Below are 24,582 nucleotides of genomic sequence, written 5' to 3'. Positions count from 1 at the left end.
ACCGTGACCGATGTGCATGTACATGTACATGGGAGACGGTATGCATGAGAATTCAGATACACGTCACGTTTTCACATGATGCCGTGTACCTAGACCGTTTTGCGTATGCTGTGCAGTGCACCCTTGCCTTGGGCGTGCAGCTGGGATGAAACAAGGCACGTCGCGTGGTCTCTCGCGCTCGCAGCCGGCCACAGCCAGCTAGAGCTAGCAGTCTAGCAGACGGCAGCGGCCATGTGAGAGGGGGCAGCGGCGGCCGGACGAATCTCTCCATGTGCCGTTTCCCGTTCCCCCGTATTGGCCACCAGTCAGTCCGGTAGAAGTATATGGGATTTGGCGCGCCAGACGTGGGAGAGCACGGGGCATGTCTTGGCCTCTTGCAGGCGTCCCGGAGGCAACGCCATGTACGCAACAGTACCCCCTCCTGTCCTCTGCGCCGCGTCGCGTCGCGATCTGGATTCGGTGCAGATAGAAGAAAAAAAGTATTTCCATGTGTCGATCCTAGCAAAAAAAAACTTTTTTTTTCTCGTGGGCCTACAAGTCGTAGTAGATAGATTACCGATAGCTATGAAGTAATAAGTCTCGGTACATATCATTGACAGTTGTAGCCAATGAACCGGATAGCGTTTAAACATTAGATTACGGTGTTAGCATATATATAAAAAGAGCTGAATGCGGCTGGGGTATTTCTAGCGCACTTAATTAAACAATGCCTACGACTTTCAGTTTCAAATGGGTAGCTCCTTTCTATACATATGCTGAAAAATGGTGCCAGGTAGCAATTGTCCATCTATGCATTATCCCCTCCCTCTCCTTGCAAAAACTAAAGGATTGCACGGCAGAAGAGGGTCCTGCATTATTTCTGCCTTGATATCCTACTGAAGCATAACGATAATCACTATACATAATGCATTGAAATAGGAGACAGCAGAAGGTCCATAGTTCATACTCCATACCTTGTACCTATAGCAGTCAAACGCGCGCCACGATGGCTGGTGCGTGGATCACACTATCGAGTCGGCGACGGTGGCCTCGTTCTCAGGCGCCCCGACTGCCCCTGGTCTTGGCTTCTGGTCCTCGCCAACGTGCCTAGGGGACGACACGGCAGACGATGACGACGACGAGGATGGCGCCGGCGACGCCACCTTGCGCGGGCTGCGCGGGCTGCGCGGCATGTGCAGCCTCCGCAGCTCGCTCATGGGGCTTCTCGGGCTCAGGAGCAGCGGCGGCGGCTGCATCTGTGGCTGTGGGGGTCCTGGGGCCTGAGTGTGAGGGTGAGGGTGCGGGTGCTGCTGCTGGTGCTCAGCTTGCTGCTCGGCTGCCACTTTGTTCACCAGGTTCTGTATCGCTGGTAGGAGCTTCACCGACACAGAGATTATTCCAGGAACCTGCGTGCACACGATCGGTTTAACTTGTTATGAGCCTAATTCAAAGTGGATAGAGCTGAGGCAACTCATGAACCGATATGACGTTCCTGTTACAATAAGAATGAAGCGACGGCGGAACGTTATATCAAGTGTTCAGATCATACCACTCCATTCTGGAATTCTCTGCTGACATCTAGCTGCATCGCCAAAGCTTTGACCATCAAGTAGCCCACAAATAGCAAGAACAGATAAATGGGATTCCTGCGGACAGTAAGAACATCAGTGCCATGCAATTGTTAAGCTGAACGTAAAGAACTACATAGCATAGTGCTACCAAGTACGGAAGTACCTAATAAGCACCATGATCTCATTGAAACCAAGAATAGCAATGGCCACGATTGCCCAAGGAGGAGGCAGTTTACTATTACCGCGCCTGTGAGCTTGCTGGGGTGAAAAAACAAAAGGTGAAGTAAAATTTTTTTAAAAAGAGATGTAGGTACAGCTTTCACCCTTAGGGCTAGACTGATATCAGAAATCAAAGCTATGTTGTATGAAATGCACACCTGTGTGGATACTGCTTGTGTAATCGTGAACTCAGTTTCTGCTTTAAATTGTTTCCACAGTGACTTGCACTGAGACGGGGTAATCATTGTATGCTTTGGAGCAATCTGTTTCGAGTTTCATAAAGTGGTGTTACATGCACACCTACGCTTCCATTGTTTGCTTGTGCAAGAACAGACCAACACAAAGTTACCTCTTCCCAAGTGGTAGAAGCAAGTGGATCAGCAGAAGCAGCACTTGCAATCTTTGATACAACAGAGCCTTCCAGAAGTGTTGAAGTGAGGATGCTTTCAATCCTATCTGGCTCGTCATCCCAGCGAATGGCCGCCATTACAGACAGAAGTTTGAGAGCCTGAAACATAAGCATAAGTGCATTTTACAAACAGAAAACATAAGACTGAGGATTGTTGGAAGTGTGTGGTTCTTGTACCGCAGATCGAGCTTCCTTTGCTATTGCACGAACATCTTCCTTTCCTGTCCAGACCCTTGGAATTGAATCCTTGTCATGGCTAAACACTGTTGTGAACCTGGCAACAAAGGAAACAGTGTCAGAATCCCCCCTCCCCCCCCCCCCCCCCCCCCCCCCCCCAAAAAAATAACAAAGAATTTTATCAACCTCTCCTTCATATGGATCAATACTTTGCTAGATTCCTCTTTAGCTTTACTTTCCACAACACTCCGGGCGTAATCCTTTAATTTGGATACCATTTCTTCTGCCGGAGCGTATTCCATTTCAAACTGACAAAGGTTATTCAGAAACTCTGGTAGGATGGCATCTGTCTCACGTTTGTAAATGTTTCTTATTGATTGCCAGGTTGTTTGGTCTGCAGCATCAAATAGAGACTCCACAGGTTCAGCAAGTGCTTTTCTTAGTTTGTCCTGCAATTATTACCATATGGTAACCATATAATATCAGATATGCAAATAAATCCAGAAGAAAATTATGCATTGCTAAGCTAGTGATTAAAATCTCTTTCAGCTTGCCATACATAACCTTAGCGTGTCTTGTCATTTCGGATAGCTTGCTTTCACGAATTGAAAGTGCATGATCTTCAATATCACGCCGAACTTTCTCTAGCATTTTAGAGCAGTCCCAGTTCGCTTGCTTGATTATAGCATCTAGAATACAAGTGTGCTTGTCAGATTGACACATCAATTTCACATGAGGGCTTGTTCGTTTTGGTGATAATCCACATGTATTGGGTGTGATTGAGCCGGTTTAAATCCATAACAAGTCAAAATTCATCTCAATCCCACCCAATACACATGTAATATCAATAACCGAACAAGGCCTGAGGCGGATTGCAGTATCAACTTAAGGATTATAAGACGAAAGAAACACATGAAATAAGTAAATGAATGGATAAAAGAGATGTTACAGAATAGAATATAAAAAAAATGATATTCTTTGGATGACACCAGGCTTCTTTAGTAAGTTTCAATATCCAGCACACTACTTTTGAGAACAAATTACTATTTTGAGTGTTTTTAGTAAGGGTTAAATTTTACTGGTGCTTGAGAAGAAATTATACGAGTGTATGATGTTTACCTGCACAGCCTTGTTCAAATTCTTTGAGAGAGCATTCAGTATTGTCTCGAGCAGATACTGCGAATCCTTTTCCACTCTCCAAAGATGAATTAAGACCAGTTTTAAATTTTTCTAGAGCCTTCACACGCAGATGAGTCAACATTTTCTGGAATGCAGGTTGGACAAGCTGCAACAAATTTTAGATTAAATTAGAGGGATAACAGCAAATGGCACTGCAAGAAATATAATGAAACAAAACTACTTATGGATAAGAAAGATTTCAGCATGCACTCTTTAATACCAGAAGTACTTTTCAAAGGACTTCAGCAGCTCAGAAATTTTAATTCACAAGGCCTATAGTACTTTCAGTTAAAAAAGCATAAGATATACTAATCTTGAGCAACAAAATAATAATAAATGTACAAGAAGGCCTTACATTCAGTATTCTGGACTCCAAATGCTGTCGTTTTCCTTTCCTTACAGCTTCATCAAAATAGACAGCTTCTTTGTCATACCTAAAAAATTAAGATTCACAACTCTAAGTTCTATTCATGAGCACAAGTTTCCCGTCATTTCTAAATTATTGGAATGGGAAACCCCTTGATGTATTGCATAGGGAAGGTTACATATATATAGAGACTTAACCCTAACTTTAATGGGCCAACAGCCCAACAGTGGTGCCGACCAACACACAGACACGGTCTAAGTCTAACATTCCCCCGCAGTCGCAACGGCCAACGGGGGCACTGCACACGATGATAATAGAGTAGAAGCCGAAGGTAGGAGACGACGGGTTAAACCCCCCCCCCCCCCCCCACACGCAGTAGCAACGTCGTTAGGGTGCGAATATTGCGGTTGGAGTAGAGACCGTCGTGGACTCTGAGAAGACGATAGCCCGTGGATGATGAGGTAGCCGAAGTCGAGGTGGTCATGGTTAGGATACACGCAGCAGTAGCCTGTTCTTCGGGAGGAGGCGACGTTCGAGCGTCAATGGTCGACAGGGCGACACAACAAAAGAGCACCAGCAGGCAGCATACCGACCTTCTTGCTTCTTCGATCGTCCGGACGTCGAGGGGCCCTGCTAGGGAGGCCGACGACAGTGCACGCGTCTGCGCTGGTCATGGTGGCCGCGCCCGCGGCAGAATAGAAGGGATAACAGTTGATCCGGCCGGGAAGGCCACGACAGCGACGGATCCAGCTACGGCGATTCGGCTAAAGGGACAACGAATCTAGCCGAGAAGGCCGCAACAACGGTGAATCCGGCCGGGAAGGCCGCGACAGCGACGGATCCAGCGAAAGCGATGGGAGAAGCTCGAAGTGGAAGGCGCTGATGCGGCGTTAGCGCGGGCAGTTAGGAGGTGGCCAGCGCGATGATGAGGGGCTGCACGGGAGGGGAGCTTGGCTGCGCAGGAGGGAGAGGTGCCGCGCCGGTGGAGGAAGGGTTGGCCGCCATTGGGGATGGGAGCGCCCGCGAGGCTGCGGCGGCTGTTGCTCCCCTACATCCCGCGGCGGCTGCTGCACGCGTGCCCACGTGGCCACGCCACCGATGAGGAAGGGGAAGGGGCAGGGTCTGGAATGGCAAAGCCCTTAATGTATTGTATAGAAGAAGGTTACATATATATAGAGACTTAACCTTGTGTGTTTGATGGGATAAGACCTAGTGTTTTGATGGTGATCCGAGAAATTGAGGAGTGCAGCTTGTGGTGTCTTGCTGGAAATTCAGAGCTTTGCACGCTGCACGCCAAGATGGGGAACACTTAAGTTGTCTTTCTTAGTATTTTGGTCATATACCTAGAGTGTGCGTGGCATGTTTAATTGGAAGTGTTGGGTTCTGGTCCCTAGGGCCTTTGTTTGTTTATATTTTTCTTCTCCCTTAATGAAATGACACACTGTTCTCCTGCGTCGTTCTAAAAAAACATGTAAGTATTTTTAAATGTGGATTTAATAAAAACAGATAGATATAGTAGTATTAATGTAATAAGCATGTGTTCACTTTCTGTTGAATACAGTTCAGACAGAAAAATTGGTTGTTTAGAAAATTTTCTTATAAGTGCAAGGGTTATTGGCAGATGTATAGAACATAAAAGGCATACACCGTTATTGGCAGATGTATAGAACATAAAAGGCATACACCTGATAGCTTGTAAAGTTGGAAGGACTGGTAATCACGTTGTACAACCATAAGGCTGTCAATGACTCAAATCACTCAAGGGCTTACTCTTGCAAGTGAACGTCGACGATATTGCCAAGTTTTTTTCCAAAACCAGGTACTGGACCAGATTGGACAGCACTCTCCACATCCAACCATTCCTAAAGAAAATAAAACACATTAGTAAAACCCAAAACCTGTACAAAAGTTGAATGGTCATGAACTAGCAAAATCTTACTGTGTCTGAGGTTATGCATCCAAACTTCTCGTTTGCAATTTCATCACATCGAACTGTAGCAACCATTACCTTGCATGGTAAAGCAAATGGAAGTAAATCATGAATAAAAGGGGTTGAGTATTTTATTTTAAAAATTTGTAATACTCCCTTCGCAAATATATGACGCAATTGGCTTTTTCCAACACTTTAATCATTCGTCTTATTAAAAAAACATGAGTTGTCATTTATTTTGTTGTGATTTGTTTTATCACTTTATGATATTCTAAGACTGGTGGAGTAGAGTTGAATGTCAAGTGCCAAAAATTCAGAGAAAATGTTTTAATACGATGGTAATCCTAGTAGCATGGTGGCTCTGGAAACATCGAAATACATTCATGAGGATGCAGCTCTGTGGGGAATGGCTGGAGCTAGAGCCCTTAGAAGTCTTTGGTCTTAAGCTGTTGGCCTTGGACCACTAATGGGTTATAGATGAGTCTTTTGATGTTTTTGTTTTTCTACTTCTGTAAGGAGGTTTTTGTATTTGGTCTCTTCCCAGACCCTTACTCTTTTCTTCTTAATATATTGATAATGCAACTCTTTCGCGAAATAAAGTCACGGGGTAGAGAAGGCTGCAGCTCCCCCGCGTGGGCGACTCGAGCGGCAAAACCCTAGCCGCTACCGCCCCACTGCCCCTTCTCTCTGTCTCACGGCTGCCAGAGGGGTTGGCCGGCATGCCCGCCGGGCCCCCAGGATGGTGGCGGCGACGCATCCGCCCAGTTGGCGTCGCGAGCGCCCAGATCCACGCGGGAGGGAACTCGTGGCCGGGGCGTGGTCATGGTGTTCGTGGCGGTGCCGTGCGCTCGCGTGGGCGTTGCAGGTAGAGGCGCGGTGGCGGTGGTGCAACGGCCCACTGACGGCGTGCACGTGGAAGCTCACCGTGTCGACGAAGTTGGGGGTGAGGAGTGCGACGCCGACCCGAAGCATCACAGGCCGGGAGAGCAACCGCCTCCCACCCGCCGGTCGTCCTCGGCCTCGTTCGCTACCTTCTTCGCGCTGCACGGTCGGTGGCTGCACCGTGCTGCCCGCCGGGGCGCGAGCTGGCGCCGATCGGCAGATGCAGCAACATGTCGTTCAGCTGGCTCTTTGAGCGGCCGTTGTGGCCCTCTTGCGCGGAGCTCCTGGCGGCTCGGGGAGGAGGTGCAGCGACCGTACCTGCACGGCGGTCATCTCCTCGTGGCGGGGGTGAGACCCTCGCAGTGGCCGCGAGTGCCAGGCCGGCGACGACTGCCGGCATCGGCTTCGGCGCGTGATAGCATGACGCACACGGCAAGGTGAAATCGAGCTCCGTGTGCCCTGCTAGAGGGGGTGGCGACCGACGCAGCTTTGAGGCTGTTGCGGTAGCCGATGCGTCGAGCCGTCGATGCCCCTCTAGAAGGGTTTGTGCGGGATCGCAGGGCAGCTACGACGACAAAGACAACTTGCTATGGCCCAGCTTCTTGACCTCACGATGTGTTGGGAGACATCTTGGGCGAAAGTCTCGGCGACGGTGATGTCCGTGGCGCTTCTCTTGTCGAGGGTGTCACATTCCCCAGCATCGTTTTTTTTGGGCGAAAGCTCAATCCATCTCGGACAGGCGATGGAGGTGTCCCCGACGTCATTCCCTTCCTAAAGGCGTCACTATTGAAATTCGTCTTGACCACGACGTCGCATTTAGTTGATGCTTTCGCTTCTCGATGCCCGATATGCGGGTAGAGGAAGGGACTTGCAACGTGAGGTCGGAGCTGCTACGTTAGAGGATGTGACTCGACAATGATGACATGAAGCAAAACCCTCCCTCCTTCGTGGACTGGTTTGCTTTGGAGGTTGGGCATATGTCGGGGGCGGGGCGCCAGATCAAGATTGGAAGTCGGAGCTGCTCCTTGGTTTGAGCTCAACAATGATGGCCTGTTGTGACCTTTCGCTTCGGGCCGCCTGCCTGTTTTCGTTTGGATCATCTAAGATTTGCCATGGTAAGTCAGAGTCGCTGGCTACTTTACAACCATGCTTGGCAATGATAACTCATGGCAGCTTTAGGTGCTCTTCTGCATTGCGTTGGTGGGTTTGCCCTTCGTGGTCTTGTTAGTTTTGGTTGTAGGAGTTGGTTTGTGGTCTGGTGCATGAAGTCGGAGCTGCTAAGCCTCGGTGCTAAGCTCGACAACGATGACTTGAGCCAGGCTTTAGAACTGCTGACGAGGTGAGTGGAGTAGAGCAAAAGTGTTGTGTGGTCATCTGTTGATGTCCCAATCCAACCAGCCCACTTTTGTTGTTTCTAGTTGGTTCGAGTGTTGTGTGGCACATGTTGATGTTCCAATCCAACCATACGCTGTTGTTTGGTCGTTTTGCCTAGTCTGGGTCTCTTCTTCTTTTTAATATAATCGGCATCTCTGCCTAGTTCGTTAAAAAAAAAACAAACGATTAACCATCTGTTGGTTAGATGCGTCTTAACAAGGCACTTCTGGTTTATCCTTCTCCAGCGATTGGGGCTAGTGGCTCTCTCCCCACAGCCCGATGAGGTCTCCTCTTTTTACTTCTTGAATGGTGGCGGCGAGCGTCCATCTTAGTTCCTAACACTCTTCAAAAGGGTTTGAACACCCTAAACACAAGAATGAGTGTGTCTTCAACAGAATTTCCCCTCGCCTATCTACGGTGTTGAGTTTGGCTGGTGACGAAATCTAAAACCATGGTGTAGCAAGAGTCAAGGGCCTATGTTCACTCGTTGCGCCAAGTGAAGAGGTCGAATGGGAATAATGCTCAATTTGTGTTGGCCGCTGTTCTAATGTTTACCCGATTGTATGTAATTTAAACCACCCCTCCCCTTTTTATTGTTTGTGAGGTGTTTATTTTGCCTGTGTTTGCTCTATCCTTCTATTATTGAATAATGCGTACCTCTCCTGCGTTTTCGAGAAAAAAAATTCGTACCTCTCCTGCGTTTTCGAGAAAAAAAATTCTAGAGGACCCCTTCAAAGTGAATTGGTGTAGCGATCTAGCATGGGTCTTATGCAAGCAGGAAAGAGAGGTACCTTGTGAGCAGGAAGATCAAGATCCTTGTTCTCTCGGATAACTTTCCAAATCTGTTGTGAACTAAACAAAAAACCTGAAGCAGGAACTACTCCTCTTCTATCACCTGCAAGACCTCCTGGTGCAATTGAATTTGAAAATCTCTGCCTAAGTTGTTGAACCTGTTCAAGGTAAAAGTAAGGTTCTTGAAAATAATTATTCATTACAAATAGAAACATTTTGCATTACTTTCCCTACAAAAAAAATCTACACAGTACGAGTTTAAACTTTCAAATGATCTTTGAAGTACCTGTTCCCTAAACTGGTCCTCTTTTTCCTCAAAACTGGACAATGCAGTAACTTGCACCTTCACATTGACAAATGACGTTCTAGTAAAAGCATAATCTTATTTTTAAAGATTGTACGACAAAAATATATAGCTTACATTGAAGAATTCATTGATAGGGGTGTCTTTGTGTGCCTCTGGCTTGGCAACAGAGTTCCATATCTGATCAAATCTGTGACAATATTAGAACTAGAGGAAGCCAACAAGCTAGTAAACAAAGATGAATGAATGAAAGAAAGGATGCCATCACCTTTTGTATATCCTCCCTTAGAACTGGTTCTAGATGTTCAAGTGGAGTCTACATAAAAACAATCATGTGCCTGAGATTAGCTAAAAAGCGGAAAAAATATTGTACTCTGAATATATTTCATATTTTTGGATGAATTAATTCAAGAATGCAATGCAACAAAAGAGAGGCAAACCCTGGTTTTATCACGTATAACAAATAGCAGTGTTGTCTTCCGAGGACTAAACAAACGCATCATGACCTACAAACTCAGATGTCCAAGTAACACATCAGATGATCAGGACTATGTATATCAGCTGTGCATAAAGGTAGCCTGGAAGACAGAAATTTAACATCGGTACCTGAAATACTGTCTTTAGGAGTGGTTTATTGGCAGCTTGCTCACGGCCAATATCATGGCACCACCTATACACATACACATAGTGATAACAAAAAGTCTGTAGTAAGTGTGAAAACTAAAGGTTCAACAAATAAGTCCATAAGGGAAGTCATCACAAATATCATATAGGGTGACTCACATGTTAATTAGAACTATATCTGAAATTGCAAGAGCAAATAACGAACTTTGCTTCTCAAATGCAGTGTCATCCTAAATGTGACAAAAAACAGAAAGAGAGAGAGGAGTGTCAGAAAACAAAGTTTACAAATAACCTCCTAAAAGAAACATGCATAAAAGTCATCCACATGCATTATCGAGTCGCTTGAACAAATCACTCATGTAAGGCGCCTTTTATAACGATAGTATTGGAAACCCTAACCCTAACAGGAGTTGGGTGATCTATTAATACAGTAACTGGGCCAGGCCCATTACAGAGGGTGAGAGGGTATTCTAACACCCCCCGCAGTCACAACTCTATCCTGTACAGATGTTGAGACTGGAGCGAAAGTCTGAAAATACACTCGACGGTAACCCCTTGGTGAAGATGTCGGCGAACTGCAGCGTGGTGGGGACGCTGAGAACCCGAACGTCACCGGCGGCGACACGCTCCCGGACGAAGTGCAGGTCGATCTCCACGTGCTTCGTGCGCTGATGCTGCACGGGATTGGTGGAGAGGTAGACAGCGCTGACGTTGTCGCAGTAGACGAGGGTGGCGCGCTGGAGGGGACTGTGGAGCTCGTGGAGGAGCTGTCGCAGCCAGGAGGCCTCTGCCACGCCGTTGGCCACAGCGCGGTACTCGGCCTCAGCACTGGAGCGAGAGACAACAGGCTGCCGCTTGGCGGCCCAGGAGACGAGGTTAGCGCCCAGGAACACGGCGTAACCGGAGGTGGATCGACGCGTGTCCGGACAGCCAGCCCAGTCAGCGTCGGTATAGACCACGAGGTCTGACGTCGGGGATGGCCGGAGAAGGAGGCCGTAGTCGAGGGAGCCGCGGAGGTAGCGTAGGATCCTCTTGAGAGCGGTGAGATGAGGCTCCCGCGGGGCGTGCATATGGAGGCACACCTGCTGAACGGCGTAGGCGATGTCAGGCCTGGAGAAGGTGAGGTACTGGAGCGCGCTGGTGAGGCTCCGGTAGGACGTCGGATCGATGACCGGGGGCCCGTCGTCCTCTGAGAGCTTCGCCTGAGTGTCGACAGGCGTGGAGCAGGCCTTGCAGTCGGACATAACGGCCCGCTCCAGTATGTCGATGGCGTATTGGCGCTGATGGAGGAAGAGACCCTGGGGCCGACGCTCGGCGGTTATGCCGAGGAAGTGGTGGAGGGGCCCCAGGTCCTTCATCGCGAACTCCCGCTGTAGGGCGACGATCGTGCGCTGTAGAAGGTCGGCGGTGGATGCCGTGAGCACAATGTCGTCGACGTAGAGCAGAAGGAAGACGGTGTCGGCGCCGCGTCGGTAGATGAAGAGGGACGTGTCCGACTTGGCCTCGACGAAGCCGATGGAGGCCAAGTAGGAAGCGAAGCGACTGTACCAGGCCCGCGGCGCCTGCTTGAGGCCGTAGAGAGAGCGGTTCAGCCGGCAGACCAGATCCGGACGGGCTTCGTTGACGAAGCCGGTGGGCTGGCTGCAGTAGACAGTCTCCGTCAGAGTGCCGTGGAGGAAGGCATTCTTGACGTCGAGCTGATGGATCGCCCAGTCCCGGGAGAGGGCGAGGGAGAGGACGGTGCGAACAGTGGCGAACTTGACGACGGGGCTAAAGGTCTCGTCGTAGTCCACTCCGGGGCGTTGGGTGAAGCCCCGAAGGACCCAACGGGCCTTGTAGCGGTCGAGGGAGCCGTCCGAGGTAAGTTTGTGGCGAAAGAGCCACTTGCCGGTGACCACGTTGGTGCCTGGTGGACACGGCACCAGGTCCCAGGTGTGGTTGGCCAGGAGGGCCGCGTACTCCTCCTCCATAGCGCGTCGCCAGTGTGGGTCGGCGAGAGCGGTACGAACGGAGGAGGGGACCGGGGAGGCGTCCGGTGGAGTGGCAGTCGTATCAGCTGCCAAGATCAGCCGGTCGGCAGGTCGAAGAATGTCGGCGACGCGCCGGGTCACCATCGGGTGGACGTGCCCGGGGTCGCGGTGGATGGCGACCGGGTGGTACACCGGTGGCTCGGGGCGGCCTGCCGGGACGTCGGGGGCCACGGGCGTGGCCGACTAGCGGCGGTGATAGACGACGGCGGGGTCGGCGAAGCGCACCGGGCTCGTCGACGGGCCCGGGTCGGCAGGTGCCGATGTAGTGACGTGGCGGCGGCGGCGGTAGACGAGCGCGGGGTCGGCGAAGCGAGCCGTGGGCGTCGACGGGGCCGCGCATGGTGCGGGAGGGGTCGGCGGGGCCGCGCGTGGCGCAGGCGTGATCGACGGAGCCGCGCGTGGCGCGGGAATAGGCGCGAGCCGCGGCGTCGGGGCCGCACGGGGTGCGGATAACGGCGCAAGGCGGGTAGGCTGGTAGGGGGTGGGGACCGGATCGGACTCGAGGAGGGAGTCGAGATCGGTAGGTGGGGAGGGGCCAGCAAGGGGAAACACATCCTCGTTGAAGACGACGTGACGAGAGATGATGATGCGGTGGGAGGCGAGGTCCAGACATCGATACCCCTTGTGATCAGATGAGTAGCCAAGGAAGAGGCAGCGGGTGGAGCGAGGAGAAAGCTTATGAGGGGCGGTAGCAGAAGTGTTAGGGTAGCAAACACAGTCGAACACACGAAGGTGGGCGTAGGTGGGGGCGGTGCCGTACAGGGCGAAGTAGGGAGTAGGGTGGCTCACCGCCTTGGAGGGAAGACGGTTCAGAAGGTGGGTGGCGGTGTGTAGGGCCTCTGCACAGTAGCTGGCAGGGAGAGACGCCTGGAAGAGAAGGCAGCGGATCATATTGGTGGTGGTGCGAATCATGCGTTCGGCCCGGCCGTTTTGGGCAGAGGTGTAAGGGCACGAGAGACGCAACTGGACGCCATGAGTGAGAAAGAAAGAGCGGGAGGCGTGATTGTCGAACTCGCGGCCGTTGTCACACTGCAGGGCACGGACCGGGCGGTGAAACTGGGTGGAGACCCAGGCGAAGAAGTGTGTGAGGGTGGCGAATGTGTCGGATTTCAATCTAAGAGGAAAAGTCCAAAGAAAATGGGAAAAATCATCCAAGATCACCAAATAGTATTTATAACCAGAAAGACTGAGTACAGGAGAGGTCCAGAGATCACAATGAACCAGGTCAAAAGCCTGCTCAGCCCGAGAAGAAGTGGTGAACGGGAGGCGAGTATGCCGGCCTAACTGACACACATGACATATGCCTCCAAAATGTCCCCTACTACATGAAGGATCTAGGCTACTGGTAATCTTGGTCATGACGTCAGGTCCGGGATGTCCGAGACGACGATGCCAAGTGGTGGAGGAGGTGGTGGAGACCAGGGCAGGAGGCGGTGACGCGCCGGAGGTGGATGGCCGGAGCGTGTAGAGGGGCCCCGAGCTGTCACAGCGGGCGAGGGGAGTCCTGGTGGCCAGATCCTTCACAGAGAAACCAGAGGGGTCAAACTCAATGGAACAAGAGTTGTCAGTGGTGAAACGACGAACAAAAAGGAGATTATGAGTGATGTGGGGGGCAACGAGAACGTCGTTGAGGTAGAACGGTCCAGGGAGAACCGAGGCACCGACTGAGGTGACGGGCAGAGTGGAACCGTTGTTGGAAACTGAACCCATGACCCTAAACGGGGTAGGGAGTAGTATTAATAGATTAAGTATATGGGCCAGGCCCATTACAGAGAGGGTATGACGGTAATTACAGGGGGAACACCCCAAACCCTAGACGGGTAGTCTAACACCCCCCCGCAGTCACAACTCTATCCTGTACAGATGTTGAGACTGGATCGAAAGTCTAAGAATACACTCGACGGTAGTCCCTTGGTGAAGATGTCAGCGAACTGCAGCGTGGTGGGGACGCTGAGAACCCGAACGTCACCGGCAGCGACACGCTCGCGGACGAAGTGCAGGTCGATCTCGACGTGTTTCGTGCGCTGATGCTGCACGAGGTTGGTGGAGAGGTAGACCGCACTGACGTTGTCGCAGTAGACGAGAGTGGCGCGCTGAAGGGGACTGTGGAGCTCGTGAAGGAGCTGGCGTAGCCAGGAGGCCTCTGCCACACCGTTGGCCACGACACGGTACTCGGCCTCAGCGCTGGAGCGAGAGACGACGGGCTGCCTCTTGGCGGCCCAAGAGACGAGGTTGGCGCCCAGGAACACGGCGTAGCCGGAGGTGGACCGGCGCATGTCAGGGCAGCCAGCCCAGTCAGCATCGGTGTAGACCACGAGCTCCGACGTCGGGGATGGGCGGAGTAGGAGGCCGTAGTCGAGGGAGCCGCGGAGGTAGCGCAGAATCCGCTTGAGCGCAGTGAGATGGGGCTCACGCGGAGTGTGCATATGCAGGCACACCTGCTGGACGGCGTAAGCGATGTCGGGCCTGGAGAACATGAGGTACTGGAGCGCGCCGGTGAGGCTCCGGTATGACGTCGCGTCGGCGACCGGAGGCCCGTCGTCCTCAGAGAGCTTCGCCTGAGTGTCGACAGGCGTGGGGCAGGGCTTGCAGTCAGACATGCCAGCCCGCTCCAGGATGTCGATGGCGTACTGGCGCTGGTGGAGGAAGAGACCCTGAGGCCGACGTTCGGCGGTGATGCCGAGGAAGTGGTGTAGGGGCCCCAGGTCCTTCATCGCGAACTCCCGCTGAAGGGCGACGATCGTGCGGTGTAGAAGGTCGGCGGTGGATGCCGTGAGTACAATGTCGTCGACGTAGAGCAGGAGGTAGACGGTGTCGTCGCCGCGCCGGAAGATGAACAGGGACGTGTCCGACTTGGCCTCGACGAAGCCGATGGAGGCCAGGTAGGAGGCGAAGCGACTGTACCAAGCCCGAGGCGCCTGTTTGAGGCCGTACAGGGACCGATTCAGCCGGCAAACCAGATCCGGACGGTCAGCGTCGACGAAGCCGGTGGGCTGGCTGCAGTAGACCGTCTCCGTCAGAGTGCCATGGAGAAAGGCATTCTTGACATCGAGCTGATGGTAGCCCAGTCGCGGGAGAGGGCGAGGGAGAGGACGGCGCGAACAGTGGCGAACTTGACGACAGGGCTGAAGGTCTCGTCGTAGTCCACTCTGGGGCGCTGGGTGAAGCCCCGAAGGACCCAACGGGCCTTGTAGCGGTCGAGGGAGCCGTCCGAGGTCAGCTTGTGGCGATATAGCCACTTGCCGGTGACCACGTTGGTGCCTGGTGGACGTGGCACCAGGTCCCAGGTGTGGTTGGCCAAGAGGGCCGCGTACTCCTCCTCCATAGCACAACGCCAATGTGGGTCGGCGAACGGAGGAGGGCACCGGGGAAGCGTCGGGTGGAGTGCTAGATGTAGCAGCTGCCAGGATCAGCCGGTCGACGGGGCGGAGAACGCCAGCAGCGCGCCGAGTCACCATCGGGTGGACGTGCCCGGGGTCGCGGTGGATGGCGACCGGGTGGTAAACGGACGACTCGGAGCGAACCGCCGGAACGTCGAGAGCGGCGGGGGTGGCCGGTTCGCGGCGGTGATAGACGACGGCAGGGTCGGCGAAACGGGCCGAGCTCGTCGACGGGCCCGATTGGGGGGCGCCGAGGTAGTGGCGTGGCCGCGGCGATGGTAGACGAGTGCGAGGTTGGCGAAGCTAGCCGGGGTCGACGGGGCCGCGCGTGGCACAGGCGGGGTCGACGGGGCCGCGCGTGGCGCAGGCGTGGTCGACGGGGCCGTGTGTGGCGCAGGCGGGGTCGACGGGGCCGTGCGTGGCGCAGGCGGGGTCGACGGGGCCGCGCGTGGCGCAGGTGTGGTCGACGTGGCCGCGCGGGGCGCAGGCATGATTGACGGGGCCGCGCGTGGCGCAGGCGGGGTCGACGGAGTCGCGCGTGGCGCGGGAGAGGTCGTCGAGACCGCACGAGGAGCAGGTAACGGTGCAAGACGGGAAGCCGGAGGTGGGGGAGGAATCGGATCGGACTCGAGGAGGGAGTCAAGATCGGTGGGTGGGGTTGAGCCAGCGAGGGGAAACACATCTTCGTCGAAGATGACATGACGAGAGATGATGATGCGGTGGGAGGTGAGGTCCAGACACTGGTACCCCTTGTGGTCAGGAGAGTAGCCAAGGAATAGACAACGGGTGGAGCGAGGAGAAAGCTTATGTGGAGCGGTGGCGGAAGTGTTAAGGTAGCAGGCACAGCCGAACACACGAAGGTGGTCATAGGAAGGGGGTGTGCCGTATAGCGAAGTGGGGGGTAGGGTGGCGCACCGCCTTCGAGGGAAGACGGTTGAGGAGGTGGGTGGCAGTGTGCAGGGCCTCTGCCCAGTAGCTGGCAGGGAGAGACGCCTGGAAGAGGAGGCAGCGGAGCATATTGGTGGTGGTGCGGATCATGCGTTCGGCACGGCCGTTCTATGCAGAGGTGTAGGGGCACGAGAGACGTAACTGGACGCCATGAGTGAGGAAGAAAGAGCGAGAGGCGTTGTTATCGAACTCGCGGCCATTGTCACACTGCAGAGCACGGACCGGGCGACGAAACTGAGTGGATACCCAGGTGAAGAAGTGTGTGAGGGTGGTGAATGTGTCTGACTTCAACCGAAGCGGGAAGGTCCAGAGAAAATGGGAAAAATCATCCAGAATCACCAAATAGTATTTATAACCAGAAAGACTGAGTACAGGGAAGGTCCAAAGATCACAATGAACCAGGTCAAAAGCCTGCTCAGCCCGAGAAGAAGAAGTAGTAAATGGGAGACGAGTGTGTCGGCCTAACTGACAAGCATGACAGAGACCCTCAAAATGTCCCCTACTACATGAAGGATCTAGACTACTGGTAATCTTGGTCATGACGTCGGGTCCAGGGTGGCTGAGACGACGATGCCAAGTGGTGGAGGAGGTGGTGGAGACCAGGACAGGAGGTGAAGACATGCCGGCGGTGGAGGGCTGGAGCGTGTAGAGCGGCCCCGAGCTGTCACAGCGGGCGAGAAGGGTCCTGGTGGCCAGATCCTTCACAGAAAAACCAGAGGGGTCAAACTCAATGGAGCAGGAGTTGTCAGTGGTGAATCGACGAACAGAAAGAAGATTGTGAGTGATGTGGGGAGCTACGAGAACATCGTTGAGGTAAAACGGCCCAGGGAGAACCGAGGCACCTACTGAGGTGACAGGCAGAGTGGAACCGTTTCCAACAACGATTGAGGATGGGTGAGAGGGGAGGGGGGATGGGAGCGAGAGAGCGTGCCTGTCGTGGGAGTGGTGTGGTACGAGGCACCGGAGTCGATCACTCAGCCGGCGGGGACCAAGGCGTCGAGGTGTGTGTCCCCGAGGGCAGGAGCGCGGGCGGAGCCTGGGGCACGACGGGCACACCGTAAGGAGGCGTCGGGGGCATGCCGTAGTGAGGTGTAGTCAGGAGGGCCGGCGCCGGGGGACGGGAGGCACTGGGTGCCTGGCCCGGCCACATGGCGATGGTCCCGGTCCAGGGGTTGTAGACGGACGGCCACGCGTGGCCGCCACCCCGGCCGGAGGGACCACCACGAGAGGATCCGCCACCCCCACGGCCGCCCTTGCGGGAGCGACGACCCCCGTCGGTCGTGGAAGTCAGACGAGGGGCCGCCGGGACGGCGGGTGGAGGGCGGGTAGGAGCCCCGATCGACGGAGGGCGGGTGGCCTGGCCCCCTGAAGGCGGCTGACCGCTGGTAGGAGCGCTGTAGAGAGCCTAGGCAGGAGTGGGTGCCTCATTCGCCATGGTGAGCTCCTCGAGGAGAAGCTCGTTCCGCACGACGTGGAAGGTGGGGAAAGGCACACTCCTCTTGATGAGAGCCTTCAGGTGGCCGTAGCGGGGGCTGAGGCCACGCAGGAGGTTCAGCACCAGGGTACGATCGGCAACAGGCTCGCCGAGATCGCGGAGAGAGTCAGCCAGGCCCTTCATCTGGCGGCAGTATTCTCCCACGGAGAGGTCCCCATGAGAGAACAGGTGGAACTGGGCGTCGAGGTGGAGCGCCCGCGCATCCCGATTCCCGAGGAACTGGTCCTCGAGAGCGAGCCACGCCTGGCGCGCAGTGTCCGCCTGGTCGCGGATGATGTCCTGGAGCTCAACGGTGATGGTGTCGTGGAGCCACGAGAGGACAACGCTATCCATGAGGCACCAGAAGCGAGGCGGCGGAGCGTCGTGGTCGATGAGGACGTGATCGTCGAGGACGAACCTCCGCAGCGTGAGAAGGACCTGTCCTCGCCAACGGGGGTAGTGGGGAGACGCCGGATCCAACACCACGGACACGAGAGCCCGGATGTTGTGCAGACCTGCGGCTTGAGCGTGGAGTGCAGCGATGAGGTCGGCGTCGAGGTCAGAGGCGAGGGGGTCCTCCGGGGGTTCCACAGGGGCGACTGGCGGGCGGCCGAGGAGGCGCTGCGTGGTGACCATCTGGGTGGTCAGAGCGGCACCCAGGGCACGCTCACGCTCCAGGGCGAGGGAGGCGGCGCGCTCGCGCTCCCACGAGGCCGTCACAGCCGCCTGGATCGTAGTGAGGGTGTTGCCGAGTGAGGAGTCGGTACCGGCGGGTGCCGCGAGGGCAGGAAACCCCGGTGGAGAGCCACGACGGAGGGCCGGAGAAGAGACGTCGCGGAGTGGCCTGAGGCCGGTGATGTAGGGAGCCTCGGCATCTGCGTGTGCGCTGTGGGGAGTGAGGAGTCCGGCCAGGGAGCGGCCGGGGCCCATGGGGTGGGTCTGGCCGGCAGCAGGGAGGCCCAGGGAGGGGTTGCCGGCGGCCAGGGGAGCGGGGGCCGCGCCCAGGCCCGCGGCCAGGGGCGGGTGCGCCAGGCCAGCGGTGGTGTGCAGGCCCGCGACCAGGGGCGGGGGCGCCAGGCCGGAGGTGGCGTGCGCGTCCGGGGGGAGGTCCGCCATGGGCCAGAAGGCGCGGCGGCGGCGCGGTCGGGCGCGGACGTCGGGGCGGCGCACGCTGTAGGGCGCGGACGGGCGTGGTGCTCGGCTGCTCGGCGCGGACGGGCGCGGGCACTGCGCTGCACGGCGGCGTTCCTGGCAGCGGCCGCGCAGAAGCGGCGGGAAGCAGCGGCGGCCGGCGGCTGCAGGGGAGAGGTGGGAGAGGAGCCGGCGGCTGGGGTCGGCGGCTGCAGGGGAGAGGAAGCCCCTGGCGGCTGTAGGACAGGAAACCTAAACCTAGGCTGATGATACCATGTTGGAAACTGAACCCATGACCCTAAACGGGGTAGGGAGTAGTATTAATAGATTAAGTATATGGGCCAGGCCCATTACAGAGAGGGTATGACGGTAATTACAGGGGGAACACCCCAAACCCTAGACAGGTAGTCTAACAACCGTTCCCAACGACGATCGATGAAGGATGAGAGGAGTGGGGGGATGGGAGCGAGAGAGCGTGCCTGTAGTGGGAGTGGTGTGGTAGGAGGCACCAGAGTCGATCACCCAGTCGGAGGAAGGGGGGGTCATCGCCATGGTGCTGAAAGCAGCGGCGACGGAGGCGTTGTCGATAGCGGGGACCAAGTCGTCGTGGGGGTCCCCGGGGGCAGGAGGTGGGGCGGAGCCGGATGTGATGCAGGCACGCCATAGGGAGGCGTGGGAGGCACGCCGTAGGGTGGCACAGTCAGGAGGGCTGGCACCGGAGGACGGGAGGCACGTGGTGCCTGACCCGGCCACATGGCGATGGTCCCGGTCCAAGGGTTATAGAATGACGGTCACGCCTGGCCGCCACCCCGGCCGGGGGGACCACCACGAGAGGAGCCGCCACCCCCACGACCACCCTTGCGGGAACGACGACTGCCGTCAGCGGCGGACGCCTGACGAGGGGCCGCAGGGACGACAGGTGTGGGGCGGGTAGGGGCCCCAGTCGACGGAGGGCGAGGGGCCTGTCCCCCGGAAGGTGCCTGATCACCGGGAGGAGCGCTGTAGAGCGCCGGAGCAAGAGCAGTGGCCTCATGTGCCATGGTGAGCTCCTCGAGGAGAAGCTCGTTCCTGACGGCATGGAATGTGGGAAAAGGAACGGTCCTCTTGATGAGAGCCTTCAGGTGGCCATAGCGGGGGCTGAGGCCACGCAGAAGGTTCAACACCAAGGTCCGGTCGACGACAGGCTCGCCGAGGTCGCGGAGAGAGTCCGCCATGCCCTTCATCTGGCGACAGTACTCGTCCACAGAGAGGCCCCCCTGAGAGAACAGGTGGAACTGGGCGTCGAGGTGCAGAGCGCGAGCGTCCCGGTTCCCGAGGAACTGTTCTTCGAGGGCGAGCCACGCCTGGCGACCTGTGTCCGCCTGGTCACGGATGATGTCCTGGAGCTCGACGGTGATGGTTCCGTGGAGCCAGGAGAGGACCACGGAGTCCATCAGGGACCAGGCCCGGGATGGCGGGGTGGCGACGTCGTCGAGGACGTGGTCGTCGAGGGCGTAGCGCCGCAGGGTGAGAAGGACCTGCCCCCTCCAGCGAGGGTAGTGGGAGGACGCCGGGTCCAGAACGACGGACACGAGGGACCGGATGTTCTGAAGTCCGGCCGCCTGGGCGTGGAGAGCGGCGATGTGGTCGACATCGAGTCCAGAGGCGTGGGGAGCCTCTGGGGTGGGCAGGGGTGTCTCCTGGTCGACCGGAGGAGGGCCGATGACGATGCGCTGCGCGGTGGTCATCTGGGCGGTCAGTGTGGCAGCCAGGGCGCGCTCCTGTTCCAGGGCGCGGGACGCGGCGCGCTCGCGCTCCTGAGAGGCGGCTAGGGCAGCCTGGATGGCCGCGATAGCCGATGACACAGTGGAGTCGGTGGAGAGCGTCGTGGAAGCCCAGGTGGTGTCGGCAACGAGCGGCCGAGTGGGGGAGAATCCAGGGGGCGGGTGTCGGGGAAGACGTGTCGGCGAGAGAAGACCGTGAGGACACCGGTGCGCGTCGGGTTGCCCGGTAGGCCAAATCCGGAGGTGATGGGGCCGGCGGCACGCGTGCTGACCGCGGTGGTGGCACCGGCAGCGCTGGGCAAGGGGAATCCGAGCTCGGAGTCGACGGAGTGGGCCGGGTCAACGGCTGCAGTCGCGACGGTGGTCATGGCGGCGGTTGGGGGGAGGGACGCCATGGAGCACGGGGAGCAGGGCCGCAGTCGGAGCGCGAGGAGCCAGCAGCGGGCGCGGCCGGCAGGGAGACGAGACGGTGACGGACCGGAGCAGAAGGGCGCGGCTGACTTCGGCGAGCGGCCAGGCGCGCGGGTCGCGCGGACCAGGTCGGTCGGGCGTCGGGGCGGATGAGCAGGGCGGTCCTCGGCGGCGTCCTGGCGCCGGGCTGCTGCGAGGAAGAGAGCAGGAGAGAGAGAGCCGGTGGGAGAGAGAGGAGGTGACGACGGGTGGAGCAGAGGAGGCGGCGGCGGCCGGAGCAGAGGGGGGCAGGGTCGGCGGCGGCCGGCGCGGGTAGAGGTCCGGCGCTGGAGGAGCAGGGCCGCGCGGAACCGGCGGTGCAGGAGGGCAGCGCAGGTGCTCAGCCCAGGCGGCCCGCGCGGAGGAGGCAGCCGGCGGCGCAGTGGAGGCAGGGGAGAGCAGAGGAAGGTGGCGGCGGCTGCTGTGGGAGAGAGGAGGGAAAAAAACTGGCTCTATACCATATTGGAAACTCTAACCCTAACAGGGGTTGGGTGATCTATTAATACAGTAACTGGGCCAGGCCCATTACAGAGGGTGAGAGGGTATTCTAACAGATAGTACAAATCAAGAAGGTGAAATTCACTGGAAGATATATTCATTTCTTATTACTTCAATACGAGAAACTTATGCAGCAATCCCATGTCAAAGCAATCACAACAGGAGGACAGAGTCTAATACTGGGTGAGTCTGAATTTTGTAATAACCTTTTCCTCAAATAAAAAATCTTCGCGATTAGAATTATCTGATGACTGTCATGTAGTACTTAAGCAAAAAATAAAGAGGAACCTCTTCTGTTAATATCAAAGTATAGACCAGGTTTTACACTTGCCTTGTACAATCTAAATTCAAGATTGGTAGGCTAGGCACTAAATCAAAGAAGACCAAAAAAATTGAAAAAAAAAGAGTTAACTGTCATGCAGTAAATCAAGGAACCAAAAAAAATGTTAACTGCCATGCATAACTACCCGAACTTCAGAAAAATTCTACCATGCACACTACCACTTGAAGGGTTTGCTAATTCACACTATACATTATAATTGACCTGTGTAGTGTGTACAGAGCGTTACCTCTCCTCTCTCTCTTCCATCGGTACCCTCAAGATCCAATACAACAGTACAAGGCTCAACACCAACACAGCGTGCTATCCAGATACCTTTAGTAGTTTGACTCCTAATAAGAAAAATAGAACAGCAACAATTTTTCTATCAACATAAATAAATAATAGCAGCAGCATGTGTTTTCATGATAAGGTTAGGGGTGATAATGGGTATAAAAAAATGACAAGAAATTAGTTAATAAATTATTTATATATGAATGAATAAACAAAGATAATCAAGGGGGGAGCAAATGTTACATACCTTCCTCTGAATGCATCCATCTCCCTAAAATTGGTACCAAATAATTGATTCAACAAGGTACTCTTTCCTGCTCAAAATAAAAAAAAAGGTATGATGAAAAATAAATGCTTATTACTAAACGTATATAAATTACTTGCTCAAAGTTTACCAAAAGCATACAAGTGTCTTTTTTGTGAAAAGGAGCAGAGATCCCAATATATAAGGCTCTCAGCCTCAGTCGAAGAACATGAAGTGAAAGCAAAACTTACAGTTCGGTATCAGAAAAGACAGTAAAGGTTTTCCAGGCTGCCTAAGTTGAAACACAACAACTCTTAGTGTGAAGTCAGGTACTTGGGAACATTGCCCAAAGTCAAATTAGATCATTAAGAAAATATATTTTCATGATGTATCTTGTTATACTAAAAAAACTCGTCGGGGAGGGAAAGACCGCTCTCCCGGTATTATATTAAGAAGAGACCAAAACATGATCCCGGTCGAGAAAATCTTCAAATCCTACCCCCATCACTAGCGGGCCATCACCGCCCACTCTGCAACGACCCAGCCGGAGGGTGGCGCGCAAGACGTAACCCAGGAGGGTGCGGGGCACGACGATGAGATTTTTTTTAACCAAGCCAGAAATTCGCCCCCGAGGACCGAGGGGGATCGAACCCAGGACTTGGAGGTGCTACTCGGAAGTCTTAACCATTACGCTAGAGGCCCTTTCGCTTATCTTGTGATACTGATTTGGTGTCATAAATGTTGATGCTCTTTTCTATAATTTTGGTTAAAGTTAAAATAATTTGACTTAGGACAACTTAGAAGTTGATCTAATTTGGTAAGGAGGGAGTATAACATATGCCATGTACAGGAACCTGGAACCGTTCTTTGAAGTCCAAGTATGTGCCAATTTTTTTTCAGGATACCAACAAGCCACAGTTAGCAAAATCAACAATGGACTGTCCAAAAGTACGGTAGAAAACAAGGATGGATCAGAAAAATAAGGCTTAGTTCCACTGCTACTGTAGCTTGCTGAAGCAGCATAGCACTGCGTAGTGCATACTATGCATTAGGAGGACCATTAGTAGCAAAGTTGCTAGAACAAAGCCATCAAATTGGCAAGACAAGGTCCACAAATGAGTGCAGGTGTTTATGTTCGAGAAGCCAGTTTTAGTTACCTAGGTTTCGGGTGGCCAAAATACCAGCCAGTGAGGTCCGCAGTTTTGAGGATGCACAAATTCATTCTCCATTACCAAATTAATATATGCATAACATGAGAGGGCAATTAATGCATTGTTTAAAATTAAAGCAGAATACTACGAGTACTACACATACACACACCACTTAATAAGTGCACCGTCGGCCACAAATCAACTGAACCGCCCGTTAGCACCAACAACCACAATTCATGCGACGCCAACGCAAATACTCAAGGCGATGTCTGACGCGGGCAAAGCCCTACACGGTCGCCGAATTGTTCGATGACAGTCATTTAGCCCAGACATTAGAGCCGCATGATCGACGGCGCACGCAGCATTCCATCGAACAGGCGGCCAGCGCGGACGCACGCATGGCCCTGCCGGAGATCGAGCTCGGGATCAGAGTATCGGACCAACCCAACCGCCTTGGTGGATGGACCGTCGAGCGCGGGACGGGAACGGTGCTGACTGCGGAGGCGGTGCAAGCAAAGCGTACCGCTGCTCTGTGGCCCCATGATGGAGACGACGGCGTAGGAGAGCCCGCACCCGGCGACGCCGGCGGCCGCCATGAACCGCTCCGCCCCCTCGGCCGCGAACTCGCCCTCGCCGTCGATCAGCTGCACCGCCACCCCCTCCGCCGCGTCGCTCTCCTCCATCTCCGGTTCCGTGCCGCCGTGGACGCGCCTAGGGCTCGTGGGGGAAATGGGATGGATGGGATGCGACGATGGGGGGCCGGGGCCGGTCGATCGTGGCCGCGCTTCACTTGTCCGGCCGCTCGGCTTTCGCGGAGCACCATGCGCGCGCGGCGAAAGCCCCCACTCCTGGTTTACACTTGTACCCCGCGGCCCCTAACCGCCGTGTGCCCGTGTGCGCCCGTGCCTTGGTCTTGCTAATGGTTTTTTCGCTAATGCCCCTGGATAGGAATTTTATATTGCGGTTTGGATCGGTTTACACTTTTTTACGAGGCTTTGGCCCCGAGAATAATACTCCTAAGAAACAATTCAAATTGTTTGGGTTATTAGGGTCACAAATTGCAAAATATGATTATAAATTACTTTTAAAATAT

At 54.9% G+C, this 24,582-nt stretch overlaps 2 protein-coding genes across 4 annotated transcripts; one reads left to right on the top strand and one right to left on the bottom strand.

Moving 5' to 3' along the window:
- Nucleotides 1-618: 618 nt before the first annotated feature.
- On the bottom strand, nucleotides 619-24,375 carry LOC103645055 (protein ROOT HAIR DEFECTIVE 3 homolog 1). Of its 3 annotated transcripts, none has more exons than XM_020546528.3 (23): nucleotides 24,013-24,357; nucleotides 22,342-22,408; nucleotides 22,051-22,153; nucleotides 9,967-10,037; nucleotides 9,790-9,853; nucleotides 9,624-9,689; nucleotides 9,452-9,499; nucleotides 9,301-9,363; nucleotides 9,166-9,222; nucleotides 8,879-9,037; nucleotides 5,841-5,909; nucleotides 5,672-5,763; nucleotides 3,890-3,968; nucleotides 3,475-3,640; nucleotides 2,920-3,044; nucleotides 2,542-2,804; nucleotides 2,356-2,452; nucleotides 2,119-2,277; nucleotides 1,928-2,032; nucleotides 1,714-1,808; nucleotides 1,529-1,625; nucleotides 954-1,385; nucleotides 619-875 (listed from the first exon to the last, which is right to left on the bottom strand). In XM_020546528.3, the coding sequence occupies exons 1-22, from the start codon at nucleotides 24,170-24,172 to the stop codon at nucleotides 1,002-1,004; spliced, it is 2,589 nt and encodes an 862-aa protein (XP_020402117.1). In that variant the 5' UTR covers nucleotides 24,173-24,357; the 3' UTR covers nucleotides 619-875; nucleotides 954-1,001. The 3 variants fall into 3 exon arrangements, with proteins under 3 accessions (XP_020402117.1, XP_020402116.1, XP_020402118.1); XM_020546529.2 differs by having other exon boundaries at nucleotides 632-872; XM_020546527.3 differs by having other exon boundaries at nucleotides 619-1,385; nucleotides 24,013-24,375.
- On the top strand, nucleotides 6,138-8,204 carry LOC100304353 (uncharacterized). Its single transcript, XM_020546530.2, has one exon. It carries the CDS (start codon nucleotides 6,654-6,656, stop codon nucleotides 7,152-7,154), a length of 501 nt encoding a protein of 166 aa, XP_020402119.1. The 5' UTR covers nucleotides 6,138-6,653; the 3' UTR covers nucleotides 7,155-8,204.
- Nucleotides 24,376-24,582: the final 207 nt, after the last annotated feature.

Source organism: Zea mays, chromosome 1, assembly GCF_902167145.1.
Source record: "Zea mays cultivar B73 chromosome 1, Zm-B73-REFERENCE-NAM-5.0, whole genome shotgun sequence".
Classification (NCBI taxonomy): Eukaryota; Viridiplantae; Streptophyta; class Magnoliopsida; order Poales; family Poaceae; genus Zea; species Zea mays.
The sequence above is the reverse complement of the archived record's forward strand: the minus strand, read 5'-3'. Positions and strand labels throughout refer to the sequence as shown.

What these genes read in the sequence shown, in the direction of transcription:
- LOC100304353 (XM_020546530.2), top strand. Translation starts at nt 6,654, where the DNA reads ATGGTGTTCGTGGCGGTGCCGTGCGCTCGCGTGGGCGTTGCAGGTAGA.
- LOC103645055 (XM_020546527.3), bottom strand. Translation starts at nt 24,172, where the DNA reads ATGGAGGAGAGCGACGCGGCGGAGGGGGTGGCGGTGCAGCTGATCGAC. An exon ending in AGGACCAGTTTAGGGAACAG is followed by an intron (nt 9,038 to 9,165) that starts GTACTTCAAAGA and finishes TACCTTGAACAG; the next exon opens with GTTCAACAACTTAGGCAGAG. An exon ending in CAAAGGAAGCTCGATCTGCG is followed by an intron (nt 2,278 to 2,355) that starts GTACAAGAACCA and finishes CTTATGTTTCAG; the next exon opens with GCTCTCAAACTTCTGTCTGT.